Raw genomic sequence first — 19441 nt, forward strand, 5'->3', positions numbered from 1 at the left:
GAAGGCGATAGGACACAAGGTGGAGACTAGCTTCTGGAGGTTGGGGACCTGCCCCCACTGGAGTTCCTGGGGCTGTGTCCAAGGGGTGGCTGACCAGGTGCTGCTGTGTCTCCAGGTCCCTGCGTCATGCGACACTGCTCTTCAAGTCTAGCGAGGAGCAGGGAGGGGTATGCTGCAGGTAAGCCCCCCTGAATGGTGCCCTGGCAGCAGGTGGGTGTTGGGGGCCAGAGCAGAGGCCAGGCTTCCTGCCACAGGGTGTTTCCCTGAAATGACCCTGCAGAGGGACCTGTTCAGCCCTCCACGAAGAAACACAAGTCCAGAGAGGGCTGTGCTATGGGGAAGCACAAACAGAGTCTGCATCAGCCTGGATCAGCACTCAGAGGGCCCGGGGCTATGGTGAGGGCTTCACAAACCGCCCACTGGCTTCTAAGTCCCAGTCCACAGGCGCCTGGGACATGGACAAGGTGACCTTGGGCAAGCCACCCCACCACTCTGATCCTCAGCGTCTGCAGCTGCAGGGGGCGCTACAATATCAGAGTATTTGTGAGGAGAAATAAAGCAGGTGCACAACATAGGGTTCTCACGGGTGCCCCTGCCCTTCCCAGCCAAGTCCTGGACGGGTGCTCGGTGGGTGGCTCAGGATGACAGGAAGGAAGACATTGCACTGGGGGGTGGGACAGTGGGGGAAGAGGGCAACCTCTGAATGCAGGGATGATGCTTCTAGTAAGCATTCGATGCCACTGGCTCTCCATGAGACCTCAGGCCAGCCCCTTCCAGCTGCGAAATAAATGAAATAAATGAGAAATAGAATAGCTGACATTTACAGAGAGCTGCCCTTCTGCTGGCCTTGTGCAAATCAGCCCGGATAAGCCTCCCAGCTGTGGTCACGCAGCAGGAAGGGGTGGAGCTGGGACTTGACCGCAGCCCGTCAGTTGACTGCAGGCCGTCAGTCTGATTGCGCTGCTCAGCTGCAGCCCTTCGAGCTTTTTCTGTAAAAGCCTCGGTAGTGAACACAGGGGTTGTGCAGGCCAGGCAGTGTCTGTGGCAGCTGCTGATTGAATCGGGGTTCGTGACTCTGCAACTCGAATCTCCTATAACGGTTGTGTCATGAGACATGATCTTGGCTTTCTTTCTCAACCATTTGGAAACCTAGATGCCATTCTCAGCTCGCCGGCCCTGTAACAACAGGAGGCTGAGAGCCGTGGTTGAGCCAAGACCTAGCCCAACGGCATCCTGACTTGATAGTTTCCAAGTCCGCATTTTCCAAAACACAGGACACAGGCTGGGAGGGGTGACTTTTAGGAGGCTAGCTCCATGCCGCTGGACCCCTTGGTGAGATTGCTGATTCCCCCTCCTGCCGAGGGCCAGGGGTCCCCGCTGGCTGCCTGTGTGTCCTCCATACCTAACACTTGCTAAGCTCCCTTTTTAACAGAGAGCCTTCAGCAGGTGTCAATGTCTGGCCTCAATTTTTTAAAAAATTTATTTCTTTAATTGACACATAAAAATTGTACTTATGGGCGTCCATGTGATGTTTTGCTGTACGGATACATGGTGTGACGTCCCATTAGAGTAAGCGTAGTTATCTCCTCAAATATGTGGCTTCAGTTTTCAAAAACTGTTTTAAATGTTTATGTATTTGAGAAGGAGAGAGAGAGAGCAAGAGAGAGTGAGAGAGCGAGCGTGAGATCTGGTTCACTGGTTCACTCCCCAATTGCTCACAGCAGCCAGGGCCCCGGAGGTGAAGTCAGGTCTCCTGCTTGGGTGGCAGGGACCCAGTTACCTGAGCCCTCACCTGCTGCTTCCTGGGCTCTGCACTGGCAGGGAGCTGGGGGTGGGATCCCAGGGCTCCGAGACGGGACGCCCGCCCGCGGCTTCGGTGCACCGTGTTCCTGTTCACTTGCGTTCTCGTGCCGTGCTCTGTGCAGTGATGGTTTTCCTTCTAAGTTATCGATACCAAGTTTCTTTTTATAGTAAATGTATTTGGTAAAGAGAGTGAGATGGTTTAAAGAAAATATGAAGTAAATAAGACTCTAATAGGGAATTTAGGAATATGGAAAAGTGAAGAGGAGTAATGGGGATAAAAATGTAATATATTGAGCTTAGGAAATGGCTGATTTCAAGATTTTTAAAAATTGCTCATTAGCCATAGCCCCTTCGTTTATCATATTATGTGATCTCTTGTTAGCCTCTCGAAGGCAGACTATTGCTTTCAATCCCAGCATTAGGGGCTGGCGTTGTGGTGCAGTGGGCTAAGCTGCCGCCTGCAACACCAGCAGCCCGTATCAGAGCACCAGTTCGAGTCCCAGCTGCTCTGCTTCTAGCCCAGTTTCCTGCTAATGGACCTGGTAAGGCAGCAGATAATGGCAAGTGCTTGGCCTCTGCTACCCACATGGTGCACCGGGATTGAGTTCCTGGCCACAGGAACACCTGCTTTGACACCTGCTGAAGGCTCTCTGTTAAAAAGGGAGCTTAGCAAGTGTTAGGTGTGGAAGACACACAGGCAGCCAGCGGAGACCCCTGGCCCTCAGCAGGAGGGGGAATTAGCAACCTCACCAAGGGGTCCAGCGGCATTGAGCTGTTGTAGCCATTTTTAGGCATGATCAGCAGATGGAAGATCTCTCCTGCTCTACCTTTCAAATACACAAATAAATAAATCTATCTTTAAGAACAAAACCAGCATTAGTAGCTCTCATCACCCTTATTCTCCCCTACCCCACCTGCTATGTCTGTTAGGGGGAGGGGGACAGGGAAGGGAGGTTCTAAACCTGAAAATGAGCTGTGGTTCAACTTGAACCAGAATCGTCTGGAGGACCTTGCCCCTGATTCAGTGGGTTTGGCTGAGGTCACAGAATTAGCATCTCAAGTTCCCAAGGGATGCTGATGTGGCTGGGGTTGGGGCCACTGAGGGAGGCTGTGAGCCCCAGTGGGGTCTGCTGTGGGGGTGGGAGCCATGGGTACTGGCTGTTCACAGAGGATGCAAGCTTGGGTGGGGTCTCACCTGGAAGTTCAGAGGCAGCGCCCTGGCCTGGCCAGGTAGAGGTGGTTCAAGTCCCCCTGCCTGTGCCCCCGCTGATCCCTGCCCTGCAGGTTCGCCGGCTGCGGCCTCACCCAGGAGCATGTGGAGCCGCTGTGCTCAGTGCTGGGCAAGCGTGAAGACCTGTGCCAGCTGGAGTAAGTGGGGGAGGAGAGGACGGGAGGCGCTGGGAGGGCCGAGTGTGGGTGTCCACTGTGCCGGTGTGCTGGTGGTGGCTTTCTGCAGCTCCCAGGACCGGGTGTCACAGTGTGCCTGGGACCCCTGGTCACATTGTACTACTTATCTTTTCAACTAATTTTTTTAGAGCTTATTTAAAGGGGCCAGTAGTTTGTGGTACAGCAGGTTAAACCCCCGCCTGTAATGCCAGCATTCTATATGGGCACTAATTCTAGTCCCAGCTGCTCCACTTCTGATGCAGCTCCCTGCTAATGCACCTGCGGGAGCAGCAGAAGATGACCCAAGTGCTTGGGCCCCTGCACCCATGTGGGATGTCTGTATAGCGTCCCTCGCTCCAGGCTTCAGCCTGGTCCAGCCTTGGCTGTTGTGGCCATTTGGGGAGTGAGCCGGGGATAGAAAATTCTTTCCCACACTTGTGTGCATGCTCTGCCTTTCAAATAAATAAACTAGATCTTAAAAAGAAAATAACATTTACTTTTTAAAAAGATTTTTATTTATTTGAGAGGTAGGGTTAGTGACAGGGAGAGACAGAGAGAGAGGTCTTCCATCCACTGGTTCACTCCCCAAATGGCCACAACTGCCAGAGCTGTGCCGATCCGAAGCCAGGGGCTTCGTCTGGGTCTCCCACATGGGTGCAGGGGCCCAAGGACTAGGGCCATCTTTCACTGCCTTCCCAGGCCATAAGCAGAGAGCTTGATCAGAAGAGGAGCAACCAGGACTCGAACAGGTGCCCATTTGGGATGCTGCCGCAGACAGAGGCTTAGCCATGTAGCCACAGTGCTGGTTCCTCATTTACTTTTTTGAAAGGCAGAAAAACAGATAAAGAGAGACAGAGATAGAGAGAACTCCTTCCTCTAGTTCACTCCCCAGATTCCCACAGCAGCCAGGACTGGGCCAGGCCAAAGCCAGGAGCTTGGAACACCATCCAGGTCTCCCGTGGGCGTGGCAGGGACACAAGCATATGGGCCGTCTTCAGCTGCCTCGCAGGACGCACAGGATGAGCAGGGAGCTGGAATCGGGAGCAGAGGAGTCAGGACTGGGACCAGGCACTCCGAGAGGAGCTGCAGACATCCCAGGAGGCATCTGAACCTCTGTGCCAACCACCAGCCTGAAGGCTCTCACCTAGGGCAGCCCCACTCCCACTGGCGTGGAGCCAGTTTCCCGGAGGCCCTCGGCCTCGTGATGATCGAGGATGCTCAAGCTGTGCTGGCAGACGGGGATGAAAATGTAGGGAGGGTGGGGTGCCTGGCAGGTGGTCACAGCACCAGATGCCTTTGCCTGAGGAGGGACTCAGAGCCAGCCAAGTAGGGATGTGCAGGCTCTTGTGTCGTTGAGAGGGTAGCCCCCTCATGGGTGGAAAATACTAATAGCTGCCATCCATGGAGTGCTTTCCCCACTATTCTTTTTATACATGTTCTTTTATCTTTCGACCAACCCTAGGTACTACTGTTGTACCCATTTTACAGATAAGAGACTGAGGCACAAAGCCTTTAAGAGCTTGCCAAGGCCACACAGCTAATGCAACACGGAATCTTAGCTTGCCATCACTGGGAGTCTAGTACCCGTGAGAAATAAAACTGTCTACCAAAAAAAAAAAGCCCTCACAATTTAAATTCATATTATGATGTAGCCAAAAAAGAGCCACGTGGCTGATGAAAATGATGAATTTCAAAGATGAATGAGCGATATGTCTTTCAGCTTTAGTTTTGCATTGTAGGGGAAACTTTTTCTTACATCATGACACAAGCCAGTTTTTAAGTGATGATTCTCCAGACACGCCTAGGAAGCATCAAAGATGAAGACAGAGAATTAGCTCACCAGGGCACTCGGGCTCCATTACCTCTACCAGTGTAGCCGGAACCCCAGAATGCTACAACGAAGAGACATAAAAGGGGCTTCAGGTGTAGCATCTGACACCACATTCCCAAGTTAGCAGAAGAAATCTGCGCGGTGAAGGCCGCCTCGGAACATTGTCCTTTTTCTCGAATTGACTCACTCAAAACCGAGTCTCCCAGCCGGTGCCGGCATGAGCAGGGTGGAGGCTCACTGCTGGCTTTCCTCCAGCTCCTGCAGTCTGCTCAGAGCTGCGCAAGCCCCTGGGCAGATCCTGAAGGGAAGACCAGGGCAGGCTCAGTGTGGTGCCATGCTGGTGATGGCTGCCAGCGGGCATACGGCAGTTGGTGGTAATTCTGGCTGGTGATGGTGGAGGTGGGCACGGAGGTGCTGAGTTGTGCTGGCAGTGGCATGGTAATGTCAAGTGGCCATGACAGTAGGCACAGTGGCTGCGGTCCCCGAGGGCCAGCAGAGCTGGAAGAGGCACATCTGACCACCCACACCCCTCCTTCCCTCTCGCAGCCTCTCTGCAAACCTGCTGGGTGATGACGGCCTCAGACGCCTTCTGGAATGTCTGCCACGCATGCCCATCTCGGGATCGCTGGAGTACGTGGGAAGCACTCGGGACAGCTGCTTTTGAGAGCATCCCTGGGGGACCCCAGAGGACAAGGACCAGGAAGGGAAAGGAGCCGTTCTGACCTTAACCCCCCAGCCTTGAATCCCGTCCTCTTTCCCTCATGCCCACATGGGCAGAGCCCCCGGCAGACACCCAAGAGAGACTGCAGTCCGTGGCAAGGTGGCCCTGCTCCCTCCTGTACCCCTGCAGCCAAGCTGGCCCCAGGGCAGTCTGTCCCTTGTAGCTGATGTGGCTGTAGCACCCAGCTCCTGGGCCATTCTGCCCCTGCCACACCTCCCACCCAAGCTATAGTGCACACATTTGGAGATGTCCCCACAGCAGGGGGAGGGAAGCCATCCACACCCTGGCCTGAGCTCCCAGCGACCTGACAGCCCCAGCCAGGGGCTAGGCAACTGGGCTCCGCAGTCTGGGAGTCCCTACCCTAGACCAGACAGCAGCAGGTATAGCTCCAGAGGTCTGGTGCCTGTGCTGCCTGTGTGGGGACAGGGTCCCTTCTGACCCTCCCTCTGGGCCTCAGCATCTCCATCTGGACAGGGGAGGCTCAGCCCGGACGTGACAGCTAGAGGGGAAGTGAGGGGGGCAGGCAGGGCTCTGTGGCGTCCCCACCCCATCTTCAGCCTCCTCCTCCTTCTAGCCTGAGTCACAACAGCATCTCCCAGGAGAGCGTCCTGAGCCTGCTGGAGATGCTGCCCTCCTGCCCACGTGTCCGTGAGGCCTCAGTGAGGTAAGCAGATGTTAGTGCCGCTGGCTGATGGTGGCAAAGCAAAATCCTACCCCGTGGCCTTCTGTCTGCGTGACTTGGGACAACCTCGCTGGTCTCTGTGTCTCTGGGCTCCCTCACCGTGGGATCTTAATTCCCACCCCCGATGCCCGAGTGCCACAGGGACCAGGGAGGCCCTGGGTGCAGGGGAAGCCAGGATCACCATCCTCAAGAATCCCCCGGACGGTCGGCAGGGGCCTTTCCTGCTGCGGCTCCCACCCTCCCCTGCCTCTCTTCCCTCTCTGTCCCCTCGGAGTCGAGGAGGCTGGCTCACCAGCACTCATCCCTACCCTGCTCTCTCTCACTGCAGCCTGGGCTCTGAGCAGAGCTTCTGGATTCATTTCTCCAAGCAGGAGGAAGCTGGCAAGATGCTTAGGTAGGTGATCCCTGGGGGGCTGCGGGGGGCAGGGCACAGGAAGGGAGGGGGCATAGAGGCTGAGGCTGCCCCGCAGCTGCCTCCCCGTCTCCTCCTTCAGACAGCGCCCTCGTGTTCCCTGCCTGGCCCTGGTGCCCCGGGTCCGCCTCCGATGCCCCCACACCCCAAGCTGGGCATTCTCACTGTACTTGTGCCTCTTACCCATGACCCAGCTATAAGTCTTAATGCCTCTGAGTGTCATGGTCAAGATTCTGAAGCCCCCCGAGAATGAATCTTGGGTCTCCCGTGTTCCAGCTGTGTGACCCTGGACAAGTTATGGAACTTCTCAGTGTTTCAGCTCCTCATCTGTGAAATAGGGATAACAGCTCAACCTATGCCTTAGGGCTGCTGTGAGGAGTGAAGGAGCTAACATGGCAAAGTGCTTGGAAAGGGCTCAGCTGATTAGTGTGCTGTGTCAGCTACCACCACCACCATCACCACTAACACCAACACCATCACCACCACTAACAACAGCAACAACACCATCACCATCAACACCACCATCACAATCACCACCAATACCACCACCATCACCACCAACAACCCCAACATCAACACCACCATCACCACCAACAACACCACCATCACCATCATCATTGCCATCGCCATCACCATCATCATTCCCGTCACCATCACCATCATCCCCTGGCAGCGCTGGGCTCTGTCACCGCCACTGCCTTGAACCACTTCCTCCCCCTGTCTGTCTTCAGCTGGGAACTGGTCCCCTGCTTCTGGCCAGGCCTCCCCCAATCCATTCACCTGAGAGTACCCAGGAGGGCCTTCAAAACCCATACCTCTGACCATGCTACCCTACTGCTCTAACCCCTCCACTGACTCCCCCTGTCCCCAGAAATCAGTCTAAATTCCTTAGCCTGCTCTTCTGCCTTACAGCCTGACCTGGCTGTCACCTCTCACCGTGTTCTTCCCACTCCAACACCACACATATCTGTACCACAACACCTGTCTGCACAACACAGCCACCACTTACCACTCACACTGCAGCCCTCTGGGGCACCCCTCTCCTGATGAGACACCCCTTCCTCTGCCCACCCCGGGCACTCAGCCTGGCATCTTCTCCCCACCTTTAAGATACAAATGCCCCCCCACCCCGTAAGGCCACACTTAGATGCCAGCCCTCGCGGAATATTCTGAGCAGCCCTGGCCCCACCAAGGTGAAGCTGTGGCATTATGCTGGCCAATTTCTTCTGCCGTCTGTGGCCACCTGGGGCCAGGTGCCTGGAGGGCAGAGCCAGCACTCCTCAAGGGCACCCTGATCGGCAGAGTGAGACGGCCCGCATCTTACCGGCTGCTGGCCTTCGCGCTCATCACCCGGCCGTCAGTGGCCTGATCCGAGTCACAGGAGACACTGCAGGGGAGGCAGCCGAGGTGCCTGGGGCGGGCTCAGGGTCCAGGAGTCACTTAGACCCAACACTTTCCTGAGGGTCGGGGGTGGGAGCTGCACGAGGGTTCAGGAAGCTCCCAGAGCAGCGGCCACATCTTGGGTCTTTCTCGAGCCCTGGTGTGGGCCTTGGCTGTTCTATTGGGGCTACCCAGCAGGCCCTGGGAGAGCCTGGGAGGGGGCAAGAGCAGCAGCCCCTGGGCCTTACCAGGCTCTGCCCCTTGCTTCTGCCCTCAGGCTGAGTGAGTGCAGCCTCCTGCCAGAGCAGCTGCCCCGACTGGCCTCTGGCCTGAGCCAGGTCCTCCAGCTGGTGGAGCTCACGTGAGTGACTGGGCCCAGCCCCTGGGGACAGCTGAGGGTCCAGGCCCCCAGCCAGAGCCACCCCAGGGACCGCCTGTTGTCCCCAGGCTGAGCCGGTGCTGCCTGGGCCTGGAGCAGCTGAGCGTCGTCCTGCACTTGCTGAGGCATCCAGCGGGGGTGCTCAGCCTCAGGTATCTCCTTCCTTGCCCTTGGAGAGGGACAGGGGAGGGGGGGGAGGGGCGGGGCCTGGAGTTTCTGCACCCAGAACCTTGCTGCGGGACCCAGAGCGGACCCTGTCTGTCCCAGAGACAGCCCCATGCACACAGGGAAATCGGCGTCCCCAGGGTAGGCCCAGTGCTTTGGAGTTTAAGAAACAAAAGAAGATTCCTGAGGATGCCCACCTGGGGGGAAGAGCAACATAAAACAGACCTCGGGTTTGCATGTCCACCACCACCAGGTCACACCTTCCGCAAGAAGAGGAGACTTTTTTAGAAAGCTTTTATTGGCCGGCACCACGGCTCAATAGGCTAATCCTCTGCCTTGCGGTGCCGGCACACCGGGTTCTAGTCCCGGTCGGGATGCCGGATTCTGTCCCGGTTGCCCCTCTTCCAGGCCAGCTCTCTGCTGTGGCCCGGGAGTGCAGTGGAGGATGGCCCAAGTCCTTGGGCCCTGCACCCCATGGGAGACCAGGAGAAGCACCTGGCTCCTGGCTTCGGATCAGCGCGGTGCGCCGGCTGCAACACGCCAGCCATGGCGGCTATTGGAGGGTGAACCAACGGCAAAAGGAAGACCTTTCTCTCTGTCTCTCTCTCTCACTGTCCACTCTGCCTGTCAAAAAAAAAAAAAAAAAAAGAAAAAAGAAAGCTTTTATTTAATAAATATAAATTTCATAGGTACAGCTTTAAGAATATAGCAATTCTCCTCCCCATACCTGTCCTCCCACCCCAACTCCTGTCCTACCTCCTACTCCCTCTCCCACCCCATTCTTCATTAAGATTCACTTTTAATTATCTTTATATACAGAAGATCAACTTAGTATATACTAAGTAAAGATTTCAACAGTTTGCACCCACACAGACATACAAAGTATAAAGTTCAGTTTGAAGACAAGTTTTACCATTAATTCTCTTATACCTCATTAAGGACAGAGGTCCTACATGGGGAGCAAGTGCACAGTGAATCCTGTTATTGATTTAACAGTTGCCACTCTTATTTATGATGTCGGTGATCACCCAAGGCTCTTGTCATGAGCTACCAAGGCTATGGAAGCCTTTGGAGTCCACAAACTCTGTCAGTATTCAGACAGAGCCATAAGCAAAGCAGAAGTTCTCTCCTCCCTTCAGAGAAAGGTACCTCCTTCTTTGATGGCCCTTTCTTTCCACTGGGGTCTCACTCACAGAGATCCTTCCTGTAAATCACTTTTTGCCACAGTGTCTTGGCTTCCCATGCCTGAAATGCTCTCATGGGCTTTTCAGCTTTAAGGGCTGATTCTGAGGTCAGAGTGCTGTTTAGGGCGTTTGTCATTCTATGAGTCTGCTATGTGGACTGCTTCCCATGTTGGATCATTCTCTTGAAAAGGAGACTTTTTAAAACCTAGTGCTCCTGTGGCCTGGATCGCACTGTTGTTTGTGTTTGCTTCACCTCTGGCTTTGGCTCATGTGTTTCAAGTCCTCACAGAGCCTCACGCCTAGCTGTTTCCCTACAACTCAAAGTCATAGGATGTTTCCTACATAATCACATCTGGTTAGGGCACTTCAGAGACTCAGCAGCAGCTCTGGAGCGTCCTACATTCCCTGGTCTAAAGTGAAGTTTCCCCGTGGCCTCCTAAGGGGGCCGCTGGGTCCCTGGATTCATGTGCGGGCAAGGTGCATCTCGGTGCGGGGTGCCACGGCCACTGCAGGGCATTTAATCCCCGCCCTCTGCATCTCCTCCTCCACGTCCAGGATGTCCACCGGGCCTACTGCGGTGCTGTCCACCACCTGCCAAGGCCATGTAGCTCGGCCCCGTCACCCTGGCTTCCCTGTAGGCTGGAAATCCTCCAGGAAGACTGGGGGAGATCCAGTTCACATATTTACTCCCCAGAGACTCATTTCAGGGACAGGACTTGATGCCTCAACTCGCAGCCCGTGACAAGGCTCTCGGCACCCAGTTCCTCCCGGAGATAGCATTTCTAAAACTTGCTGTAAAATACGCGTGACGCAGTTTGCCACCTTAACCACTGCTGGACGTGAAAGGTATTCAGTGTGGCCAGCGCCGCGGCTCAATAGGCTAATCCTCTGCCTGCGGCACCAGCACCCCAGGTTCTAGTCCCGGTTGCTCCTCTTCCAGTCCAGCTCTCTGCTGTGGCCCGGGAAGGCAGTGAAGGATGGCCCAGGTCCTTGGGCCCTGCACCCGCATGGGAGACCAGGAGAAGCACCTGGCTCCTGGCTTCGGATCAGTGCAGTGCGCCAGCCGCAGTGGCCACTGGGGGATGAACCAACGGAAAAGGAAGACCTTTCTCGCTGTCTCTCTCTCTCTCACTGTCCACTCAGTGTGTTCCTGTCATACAAGCAGCCTTGCAAAACTCAAACTCGTTCCATGGCTCCCCCTGCCCCCTCCCCCAGTGCCTGGCGGCCACCATCCTACTTCTGTCTCTCAAATGAGACTTTTCTAGGTACCATATCTGTCCTTTTGTGACCGCCTATCCCGCTTAGCAGCCTATCTTCGAGGTTCCTCCACGTGCAGCCTCCCTTTTGAGCGCTAAGTAGTTCTCCGCAGGACGGCCGTACCCCAGTCTGGCTGCTTCTGTCACTGGCCTGTTGCGACGCCTGCTGCTGTGACCCTGCGGGTACAAATACATCTTCAAGTCCCTGCTTTCAGTTTGGGGGAGGGGGGTATGTCCAGAACTGCTGGATCACCCAAAATAACATGATAAAGTTCCTCTCAAAATGATATACTCCTTCTAGAAACTTATCGAAAATCCAAAAGAACATAAAAAAGAAAACAGTGCATCAGAAAGAAACCCACATAACTTTAAACAGGAATATTTTAAATAACTCTTTTCCTCTGATTCTAAATTAATGCAAACACACCACAGAAAGTTTAAAAAACACAGAAAGCTAAAGAAATAAGTACTAATGAGACTCATCTAAAAAACCACCATCAACATTTAATAGATCTTCCTTATCTCTTTCTCTTTCCAAGTTTTGTTCAAGATTTATTCTAGGGGCCAGCACTGTGGCACAACAGGTTAAAGCCCCAGCCTGCTTCACCAGCATCCCCAGCAGTGCCAGTTAGAGTCCCAGCTGCTCCACTTCCAACCCAGCAACCTGCTAATGTGCCTGGGAAAGCAGTAGAAGATGACCCAAGTCCTTGGGCCCCTGAACCTGTGTGGGAGATCTGGAAGAAGCTCCTGGCTTCAGATTGGTGCAGCTCCGGCCCCTGCAGCCATTTGGGGGTGAACCAGTGGATGAAAGAGCTCTTTCTCTCTGTCTCTACCTCTCTCTGTAACTCTCTTTCAAATAAAATAAATCTTTTTTAAAAAAGATTTATTCTATTTTATTTGAAAGGCAGAGTTACAGGGTGGGAGAGGTCTTTCATCCACTGGTTCACTCCCCAAATGGCCACACCCAGAACTGGGCCAATCTGAAGCCAGGAACCTCTTCAGGTCTCCCATGTGGGTCCAGGGGCCCAAGACCTTGGGGTCATCCTCTGTTGCGTTCCCAGGTGCATTAGCAGAGAGCCGGATCAGAAGTGGAGCAGCCGGGACACAAACCGGCACCCAAATGAGATGCCGGTGCCACAGGCAGCAGCCCAACCCACTACGCCACAGCGCCGGCCTACTCTCACGTGTTTTTGTTCCTTTATTTGGAATGCAAAATTGGGATTGTGCTTGTATACACAATGTTTTCCAAAAGTTCATAGAAGATGTGTATTATTAAAAAACGGTGCGAAGTTCGAATCTTTACACCCAAATAAACTCCCGTCTGAATTCCATTTCCCACGAACTGTTTGGAGCGCCCTCGTGCAGTTCCGTGTCCTTATCTGTGCCGCAGAGCACGATGTGGTCTCTTCCCGACTCGGATCTCCCACAATGCACTGCATGCCGTGCCGTTGGGGCCGCTGCAGGAATCCTTGCTGGGATGGAGGGGATGCACAGTTCCTTTACATGTGCATGCCCAGCTGGGTCGTCCTGTAGCTTTGAAATAAGCAAACATCCAGAGGCCTCTGGGCTCCTCTTGGCACTCCTCCCTTCCCTCTCCCCCCCCCCCCCAGCCTTGTGTGCTGCCACTCACCCTGCGGGCTCCTCTGTGTCCCCTTCTGCGACAGGGTGGAGGAGCCATGGCTGGGCAGAGCCGGGGTGCTCGCCCTGCTGGAAGTCTGTGCTCAGGCCTCAGGCAACGTCACTGCAGTCAGGTGAGCCCAAGGAGGCAGCACCCTCGGGAGTCTCCTCCTCGCGTGACCGGTGGGACCCTCCCTCGCCTTGCCCTCGTCTGTGTCACTGGCCAGTTCTTGGCGTCCCCGGGAAGGCGGGAGCTCCTGGAGCATGCTGTTTGCTGGGACCTGTGCAGTGGTCAAGCTGCAGTATCGAACCAGGAAGGGAGGCTCGGGCCAGACAAAGGGCTGTTAGCTCCTGGCACGCGTGGCAGGCGTCTACACTGCAGCTCCGGTCTGAGACCAGAGATCACACAGAGGGGCTGTGAGCAGAGACTCTGGCGTCACCGCCCCGTGTTCAGACCCCAGCTCAGCCACGCTCTGCTCTGAGTCCACTTCGTGCCTCTCTGGCCTCAGCCTCCTGCTCCTAACGGGGCCCTGGTGGGGCTGGAGGGTTGGGTGAGCTGGAGGGCGTGACAGCGGCTGCCCTGGCCCCTGCTTCTCCCTGCCCTCCTCCCAGAGTGACCCAGGGGTCCTTCGCCCGTGTGCCCCTCAGCCCTGTCCCCCACAGCCATCCCGTACACGCAACCTTCAGGTCAAGGCCATGAGCTGAGTGTACCCACAACCTCCTGACAAGGGCCCGACCCCGCCTCACCCGGCTCCCCCCTCCCTCCCCAGCATCTCCGGGACCCAGCAGCAGCTCTGTGTCCAGCTGGAATTTCCTCGTCGGGAAAAGCACCCAGAGGCTGCGGCCCCAAGGTGGGAGCCGGCACCTGGGGCCCCCGAGGGAGTGGCCAGTGTAGGGAGGAGTGGGGTTCAGCTGCTTGGGACCAATATTTCTCGTGTTCCTGCTCAAGGACCTTTGACATCCAAAGCCTTTATGTGGCCTGTGAGGTCATCTCCCCACGCTTTCCATCCCTACCCCAAACCCCGGTTCCCACCCCGCTCACCCCCATCCGTTTCCAGTTCCTCAAAGCCACCTTGCTGTCTGACCTCAGGACCTTTGCACGGGCTGTTTCCTCTGCCTAGGCTGACTCCTCCTCATCCTCTGGGTCTCAGCTTAAACACCACCACCTCAGGGAAGCCCCCATTCCCGAGATTAGCTCACACGCCACCCCTTTGGAGCTGACACAGCCCTGTGTGTGTACGCTCTGGGGAACACAGCATGGCTGCCTCTCGGCCCCAACTCCGCTCCTGGGCCGCGTGTCCTTGTGCAGTGAACAACCTGCAGGGTCACACCAGCCACCCCACCTGGAGCCCTCCCTCTCCGGCTCTTCTCCCAGCTGCCTAGCACACAGTGGGTCTTTATCTCATGGTCATTGGGCTACCCCTGCATTGTAAGGGCCGGGGTTCAGAAGCCGCCACTCCCCGTCTGCCTCCAGGCTGGCTCCCTGCGACCTGGGGACACACCACAGCCTTCTGGTGCAGCAGCTGACGGAGACCTGCGCCAGGCTGCAGCGGCTCAGGTCAGCACCCACCGGGGGCGCGGAGTACTGCGGTTGATCCCTGCGCCCCCTGCAGGCCACATGTAACCGTGGCGCCCTCACCTCCCGGTGCAGGAGACTCCCGCACGGTCAGGGACGGGGGCCGGGCTCTGGGGCGGCCCTCTCCCCACACTCGACCTCCCCCTCTGTGTGAGATGAGCCTGAAATCTGCGTGCCCCTGGCCTTTCCAGCTTGTCCCAGGTTAACCTCAGCGATGACGATGACGGCGACGCCAGCTCCCTGCTCCTGCGCGACCTCCTGCCGGCCCTCTCTGAGCTGAAGAGCTTCCGGTACGCAGTTGAGACCCGCACTCAGGTCCGCCCTTGCAGCGCTGCCCTGCCCCGGGTTCAAGGGACTGGTGTCCCTGCGCCCCATAGGCAGGCAGCACAGGGGGCTCTAACAGGTGTTAGTGTTGGGGTACATGGTCATAATCACAGCCTGAGCACCGTGCAGCCAGGTGCTGGGTGACTCCCTGTTCGGCGCTATGCGTCTGCTGTTATTTTTTTTTTTAATTTATTTTATTTATTTTAAAGACAGAGAGGTAGAGATAGAGAGAGAGTCTTCCATCTGCTAGTTCACTCCCCAGATGGCTACAACAGCTGGAACTGCGCCGATCCAAAGCCAGGAGCCAGGAGCTTCCTCTGGGTCTCCCATGTGGGTACAGGGGCCCAAGCACTTGGGCCATCTTCCACTGCTATCCCAGGCCATAGCAGAGAGCTGGATCGGAAGAGGGGCAGCCGGGACTAGAGCCGGTGCCCATATGGGATGCCGGCGCTTCAGGCCAGAGCTTTAACCCGCTGTGCCACAGCACCGGCCCCTATCTCTGTTCTTTACAAACAATTTTTGCAAGCTAATACGGAGCTTCCACCTCCCAGTCACCCCCAGTCACCCTTTGTGTATAGATTTCCCACATGCTCGCCCCCCTTCTCTCTCTCCCTCTCTCCCCCCCCCCCTCTCTCTGATTCATTTGAAAGAAAGTTACATAATCAGGTCCCTTTGTTTTGTCTTCCATATGCAGTAAAATCATAAAATTAAGGAAATTTCACATTATGTGCTATTATCTAAACTACAGTTCAGACTCTGATTGTAGCCATTATCTCAATATTGCTTATTGCTTTTTTAAGAAAAGATTTGTTTATTTGTTAGAAGGTAGAGAGACAGAGACAGAGATCTTCCATCTGGTGGTCCACTCCTCAAATGCCCACTACAGCAGGGGCTGGGCCAGGCCAAAGCCAGGAGCTGGGTGGCAGGGACCCAAGGACTTGAATCAGCCTCTGCTGCCTTCCCAGGCACATTAGCAGGAAGCTGGGTTGGAAGCAGAGCAGCCGGGACTCAAACCGGCACTCCGATATGGCACATGGGCAGTGTAAGAGGCGGCTTAACCGACTGGCCCCGTTGGCTGCTTTTTGTCCAGTCCTGCTCCTGATCCAGGAGCGTGCACTGCATTTAGTGTTGTCTCTCTGCAGTCTCCTTCAATCTGGAGCAGTTCCTGGGCCATTTAGTCTAGCCGTGCCTGATGCCCGGGCCCCACAGTGCAGCACCTGATTTGACACGATGACGGTGGTTTAGGGGTCAGCCTTGCCCTTGCCTCCAGGCTGTGTCTTGGTTTAGATCTTGGAAGGGAAGCAGGCCCCTCCCGCTGCCCCCAGGAAACACATCCCCACCCCCACAGCCTTGCCCGTTGCCCCGGGCATTCATAACTCCCAGACCCAGGCCCCTGCCTGACCTGTTGCCCTTTGATCCCCCCCCCAGGCTGACCAGCAGCTGTGTGAGCACCAAGGGCCTCAGCCACCTGACATCGGGTCTGGGCCACTGCCACCACCTGGAGGAGCTGGAGTGAGTGGCAGGAAGGGGGTGGCTGGGCGGCAGCATGGTGGGGAGGAGACCCCGGGGGACCTGCACCTGCTGCTTCTCTCCCCAGCATTTTGCGGTGCAGCTGGGTGAGGCAGAGCACAGTGTAGCTGGTCTTGTCTTTCCCACTGGCTTACAGGGTGACTCGGGACAAATGACTGTGCCTCTCTGGGCTGGCGTTGCTGCCTCTGAGAAAGGGCCTCAGGCTCCTTGCTCCACCAGGCTGGCTGGGGTGGCCGGACACAGGAGCGGGAGGGCACCCAGGGGTGTCCCTTGGCCCCGGGCTTCTCCTTGCGGCCATCAGCCATCAGCGATGACAGCCATGAACCCTCCAGTGGGGCCCCCGGAGGCTGGCTCTTGGGGCCAGGACCGTCCCGTGGAGGCTGGCTGGCGAGGGTGTCTGGGACAGACCCCCGTAGCCTGGCAGGCAGCCTGCAGGGGGGCACGGAGGAGGCGGGGGCGTGGCTGAGACAGCTTGTCTAACCCGTGCCTCGTGCTCCGCCCGCCCCCAGCTTGTCTAACAATCAGTTCAGTGAGATTGAGACGGGCACCCTGGCACTGTTGGCGGCCCTGGAGGGAAAGCGCAGGCTGCAGCGGCTCAGGTAGGTGCGCCCCCCCCCCCCCGTTAATGGGAGGACAAGTGGGGGATGGGAGGGGGCACAAGCCTAGGAACTCCACAAACCTCATGAGCACGAGCTGTTGAGTCTTGGAAGGACCCAGGTGCGCTGAACGCCCTCCCAGGGTGTGCTTCCTTACCTGGCCGCTGAGTGCCACCCAGGTGCTTGGTCCTAGGAAACAGGACCTGGGCTGGTTTAAGTGTGAGAGCATATGAGAGGTGCTCAGGGTGGAGGCTGGCGTGGAGCTCACCCCTGGCAGGTGTGGCTGTAGCTTTCACGCCCCTCTCTCCAGGGTAGCAGAGGGACATAAGGCCCTGGATCCCATGGGTGGCCCAAGGTGGGGCCGGGGAATGGGGCCCCACAGCCTTGGGTCATGTTCCTGATGCAGCCTTGAGCAAGTTCTCGAACTCTCTCTGTGAAATGGAGAGAAGCCTGGCCCCACACCCAGGGCTGCGCCCGTGACCGCTGCTCTTGCCCATCCCTAGCCTGGACCCAGCGTGACTCAGAACGCAGCTCAGCGGCCGGCATGACCCAGCCACCCGCATGGACACGGTGCTGGGATGTCCCAGGGCCATTTGTTGGACACATTTTGATTTTAAAGACTTATTTATTTATTTGAAAGGCAGAGATACAGAGAGAAAAGGCGAGAAAGAGAGAGAGAGTATTCCATCCACTGGTTCACTCTGCAAATGGCTGCGATGGCCAGAGCTGAGTCAATCCAAAGCCAGGTAGGAGCTTCTTCCAGGTCTCCCACATGAGTGCTGGGGCCCAAGCAGTTGAGCCATCTTCCACTGCTTTCGCAGGCACATTAGCAGGGAGCTCGATTAGAAGTGGAGCAGCCGGGACTTGAACCAGCACCCATATGGGATGCCGGTGCTGGAGGCAGAGGCTTAACCTGCTATGCCACAGCACCAGTCCCAAGGGCACACTTTCTTGTACTGTGTGGGATGCGTGGCTGACTCACGCTGTGAGGTTCCTGGGCGCGCTAAGCACAGAGACCTGCAGCACCTGCACTGGACAGAGCCCGAGTTGGCACATGGGCCCCCACCGCAGCCACGCCAAGTTCATCCGGCCTCCTTCCCCGCAGCCTCACTCACCTGCCCCTGGGCGGCTCCACTGTGGCCGTGCTCACTCGAGGCCTCAGCCACGTGGCCCTCCTGCAGAGCTTCCGGTGAGTAACTGAGTGACCGTGATAGGAATGAGGGGGAGGGCCCACTCCCCACCCGGGGGAGCATGGGGGCCCCTCCTGGAGGGACCCCAATATGGGCTGCGGGTGTCCTAACAAGTTTCTTCACCACCAGGCCAAACCCCAGCCCTGGGTCATTCTGATAAGTATCATACTTGCTTATAAAGTGATTTTTCAAAATATGAAACACTGTGACAGACAGACAGATGCAGGCAGCGTCGCAAAGTCTGCTTGGTTTGGATGCCGGTTCCCACCCCGACTTTGTGAGTGGGCAGTGGGGCTGGAGAGCTTGGGAGGGCATCTGGTGTCCAGCTCATGCCCCCACCCCTGGATTCATTTACTGAAAGGCCCTTGATAACTACGTAACCCTTAAAGCAAAAGGAAACAACGAGCACTCAGACAAATGCTTACAGAGGTTAAGACCGTCAGCCTCGGTTGTTCGGCTGTGCTGGGTTCTTCCCGCTCACGGAGGCAGGGCGGGTTCACGGTGCAGCCCAGGCAATGGACTGGGTTGAGGGGCGACCCTCTGTGGGCATAGATGGGATCACGACGTGCCCCAGGAAACACTCCCAGCCAGACTGGGACCTGCTGAGGCTGACCCTCAGCCAGGCTGACCAGAGATCCCTGACCCAAAGCCTGCGGCCAAACCTGGCAATGCCGAAAGCCTCAAGGCGGCTCTCAGGCCAGGCGCTCTGGGCTCATTTCCAGCTTGCCTGGAAGTCTCAGTGAGTCTTTGCCAGTCCCGGCTCCGTCCTCAGCCTTGGTTTTCTTACCTGGGCATTGGGAGAGTCATCCCCAGGCAGCTCCGCCCTCTGGGGGATCTGTGACTGGCATGGGGTGTCTGGGTGCATAAAGGCTTTGCAAACTGTGGGGTTCCTAGCACGATCCTTGCAAAGGCCTTGAAGCTGCTGACTGAGGCCTCTGGGCCTGTTCCTCCCTTCTGCAGACTAAGTTGGAACCACATTGATGATGTGGGTTGCTGCCACATTTCTGAGGCCCTCAGAGCTGCCACCAGGTTGGAAGAGCTCATGTGAGTCACCTGTCCCTTCTTCTCATAAAGTTCATTTTATTTATATGCAAGGCAGAGTGACAGAGAGGGGGAAGCAAAAGGAGAAAGAGATCATCCACCCACCAGGCGCTCCCCCAAAATGGCTACAGTGGCCAGGTCTGGACCAGGCCTGAGCCAGGAGCCAGGTACTCCATCCAGGTCTCCCATGTGGGTGCAGGGGCCCGAGCACTCGGGCCAGGTCCTGCTGCTTTCCCAGGAGCATTAGCAAGGGGCTGAATTGGAAGTGGAGCAGCCGGGACTCGAACCAGCACTCCAACATGCGATGCTGGGGACGCAAGTGGTGGCTTAACCCTGTGAGCCACAGCACTGACCCCCACCCCAGTCCT

At 56.5% G+C, this 19441-nt stretch overlaps 1 protein-coding gene across 9 annotated transcripts in view; it reads left to right on the forward strand.

The window, feature by feature from the left end:
• Positions 1-19441, forward strand: part of NLRC5 (NLR family CARD domain containing 5) — a 99052-nt gene that overhangs the window by 73620 nt on the left and 5991 nt on the right. For 5 of the 9 annotated variants that reach the window (XM_070061949.2, XM_008257322.5, XM_051846790.3 and 2 more), the window contains 15 exons: positions 116-178; positions 3088-3171; positions 5567-5650; positions 6316-6405; positions 6752-6817; positions 8493-8576; positions 8663-8746; positions 12864-12950; positions 13587-13667; positions 14291-14374; positions 14584-14682; positions 16145-16228; positions 16756-16845; positions 17948-18031; positions 18993-19076. In XM_070061949.2, the coding sequence (XP_069918050.2) occupies positions 116-178; positions 3088-3171; positions 5567-5650; positions 6316-6405; positions 6752-6817; positions 8493-8576; positions 8663-8746; positions 12864-12950; positions 13587-13667; positions 14291-14374; positions 14584-14682; positions 16145-16228; positions 16756-16845; positions 17948-18031; positions 18993-19076 (1248 nt within the window). Of the gene's footprint in view, positions 1-115; positions 179-3087; positions 3172-5566; positions 5651-6315; positions 6406-6751; positions 6818-8492; positions 8577-8662; positions 8747-8899; positions 9119-9167; positions 11137-11738; positions 11898-12863; positions 12951-13586; positions 13668-14290; positions 14375-14583; positions 14683-16144; positions 16229-16755; positions 16846-17482; positions 17589-17947; positions 18032-18992; positions 19077-19441 lie in introns of those variants that run through there. The other 4 variants (XR_007919914.3, XM_089319756.1, XM_089319755.1 and 1 more) reach the window with 4 other exon arrangements.

Source organism: Oryctolagus cuniculus, chromosome 18 (genome assembly GCF_051225735.1).
Source record: "Oryctolagus cuniculus isolate XC-2025 breed Fujian yellow rabbit chromosome 18, ASM5122573v1, whole genome shotgun sequence".
In the NCBI taxonomy this organism is placed as follows: domain Eukaryota; kingdom Metazoa; phylum Chordata; class Mammalia; order Lagomorpha; family Leporidae; genus Oryctolagus; species Oryctolagus cuniculus.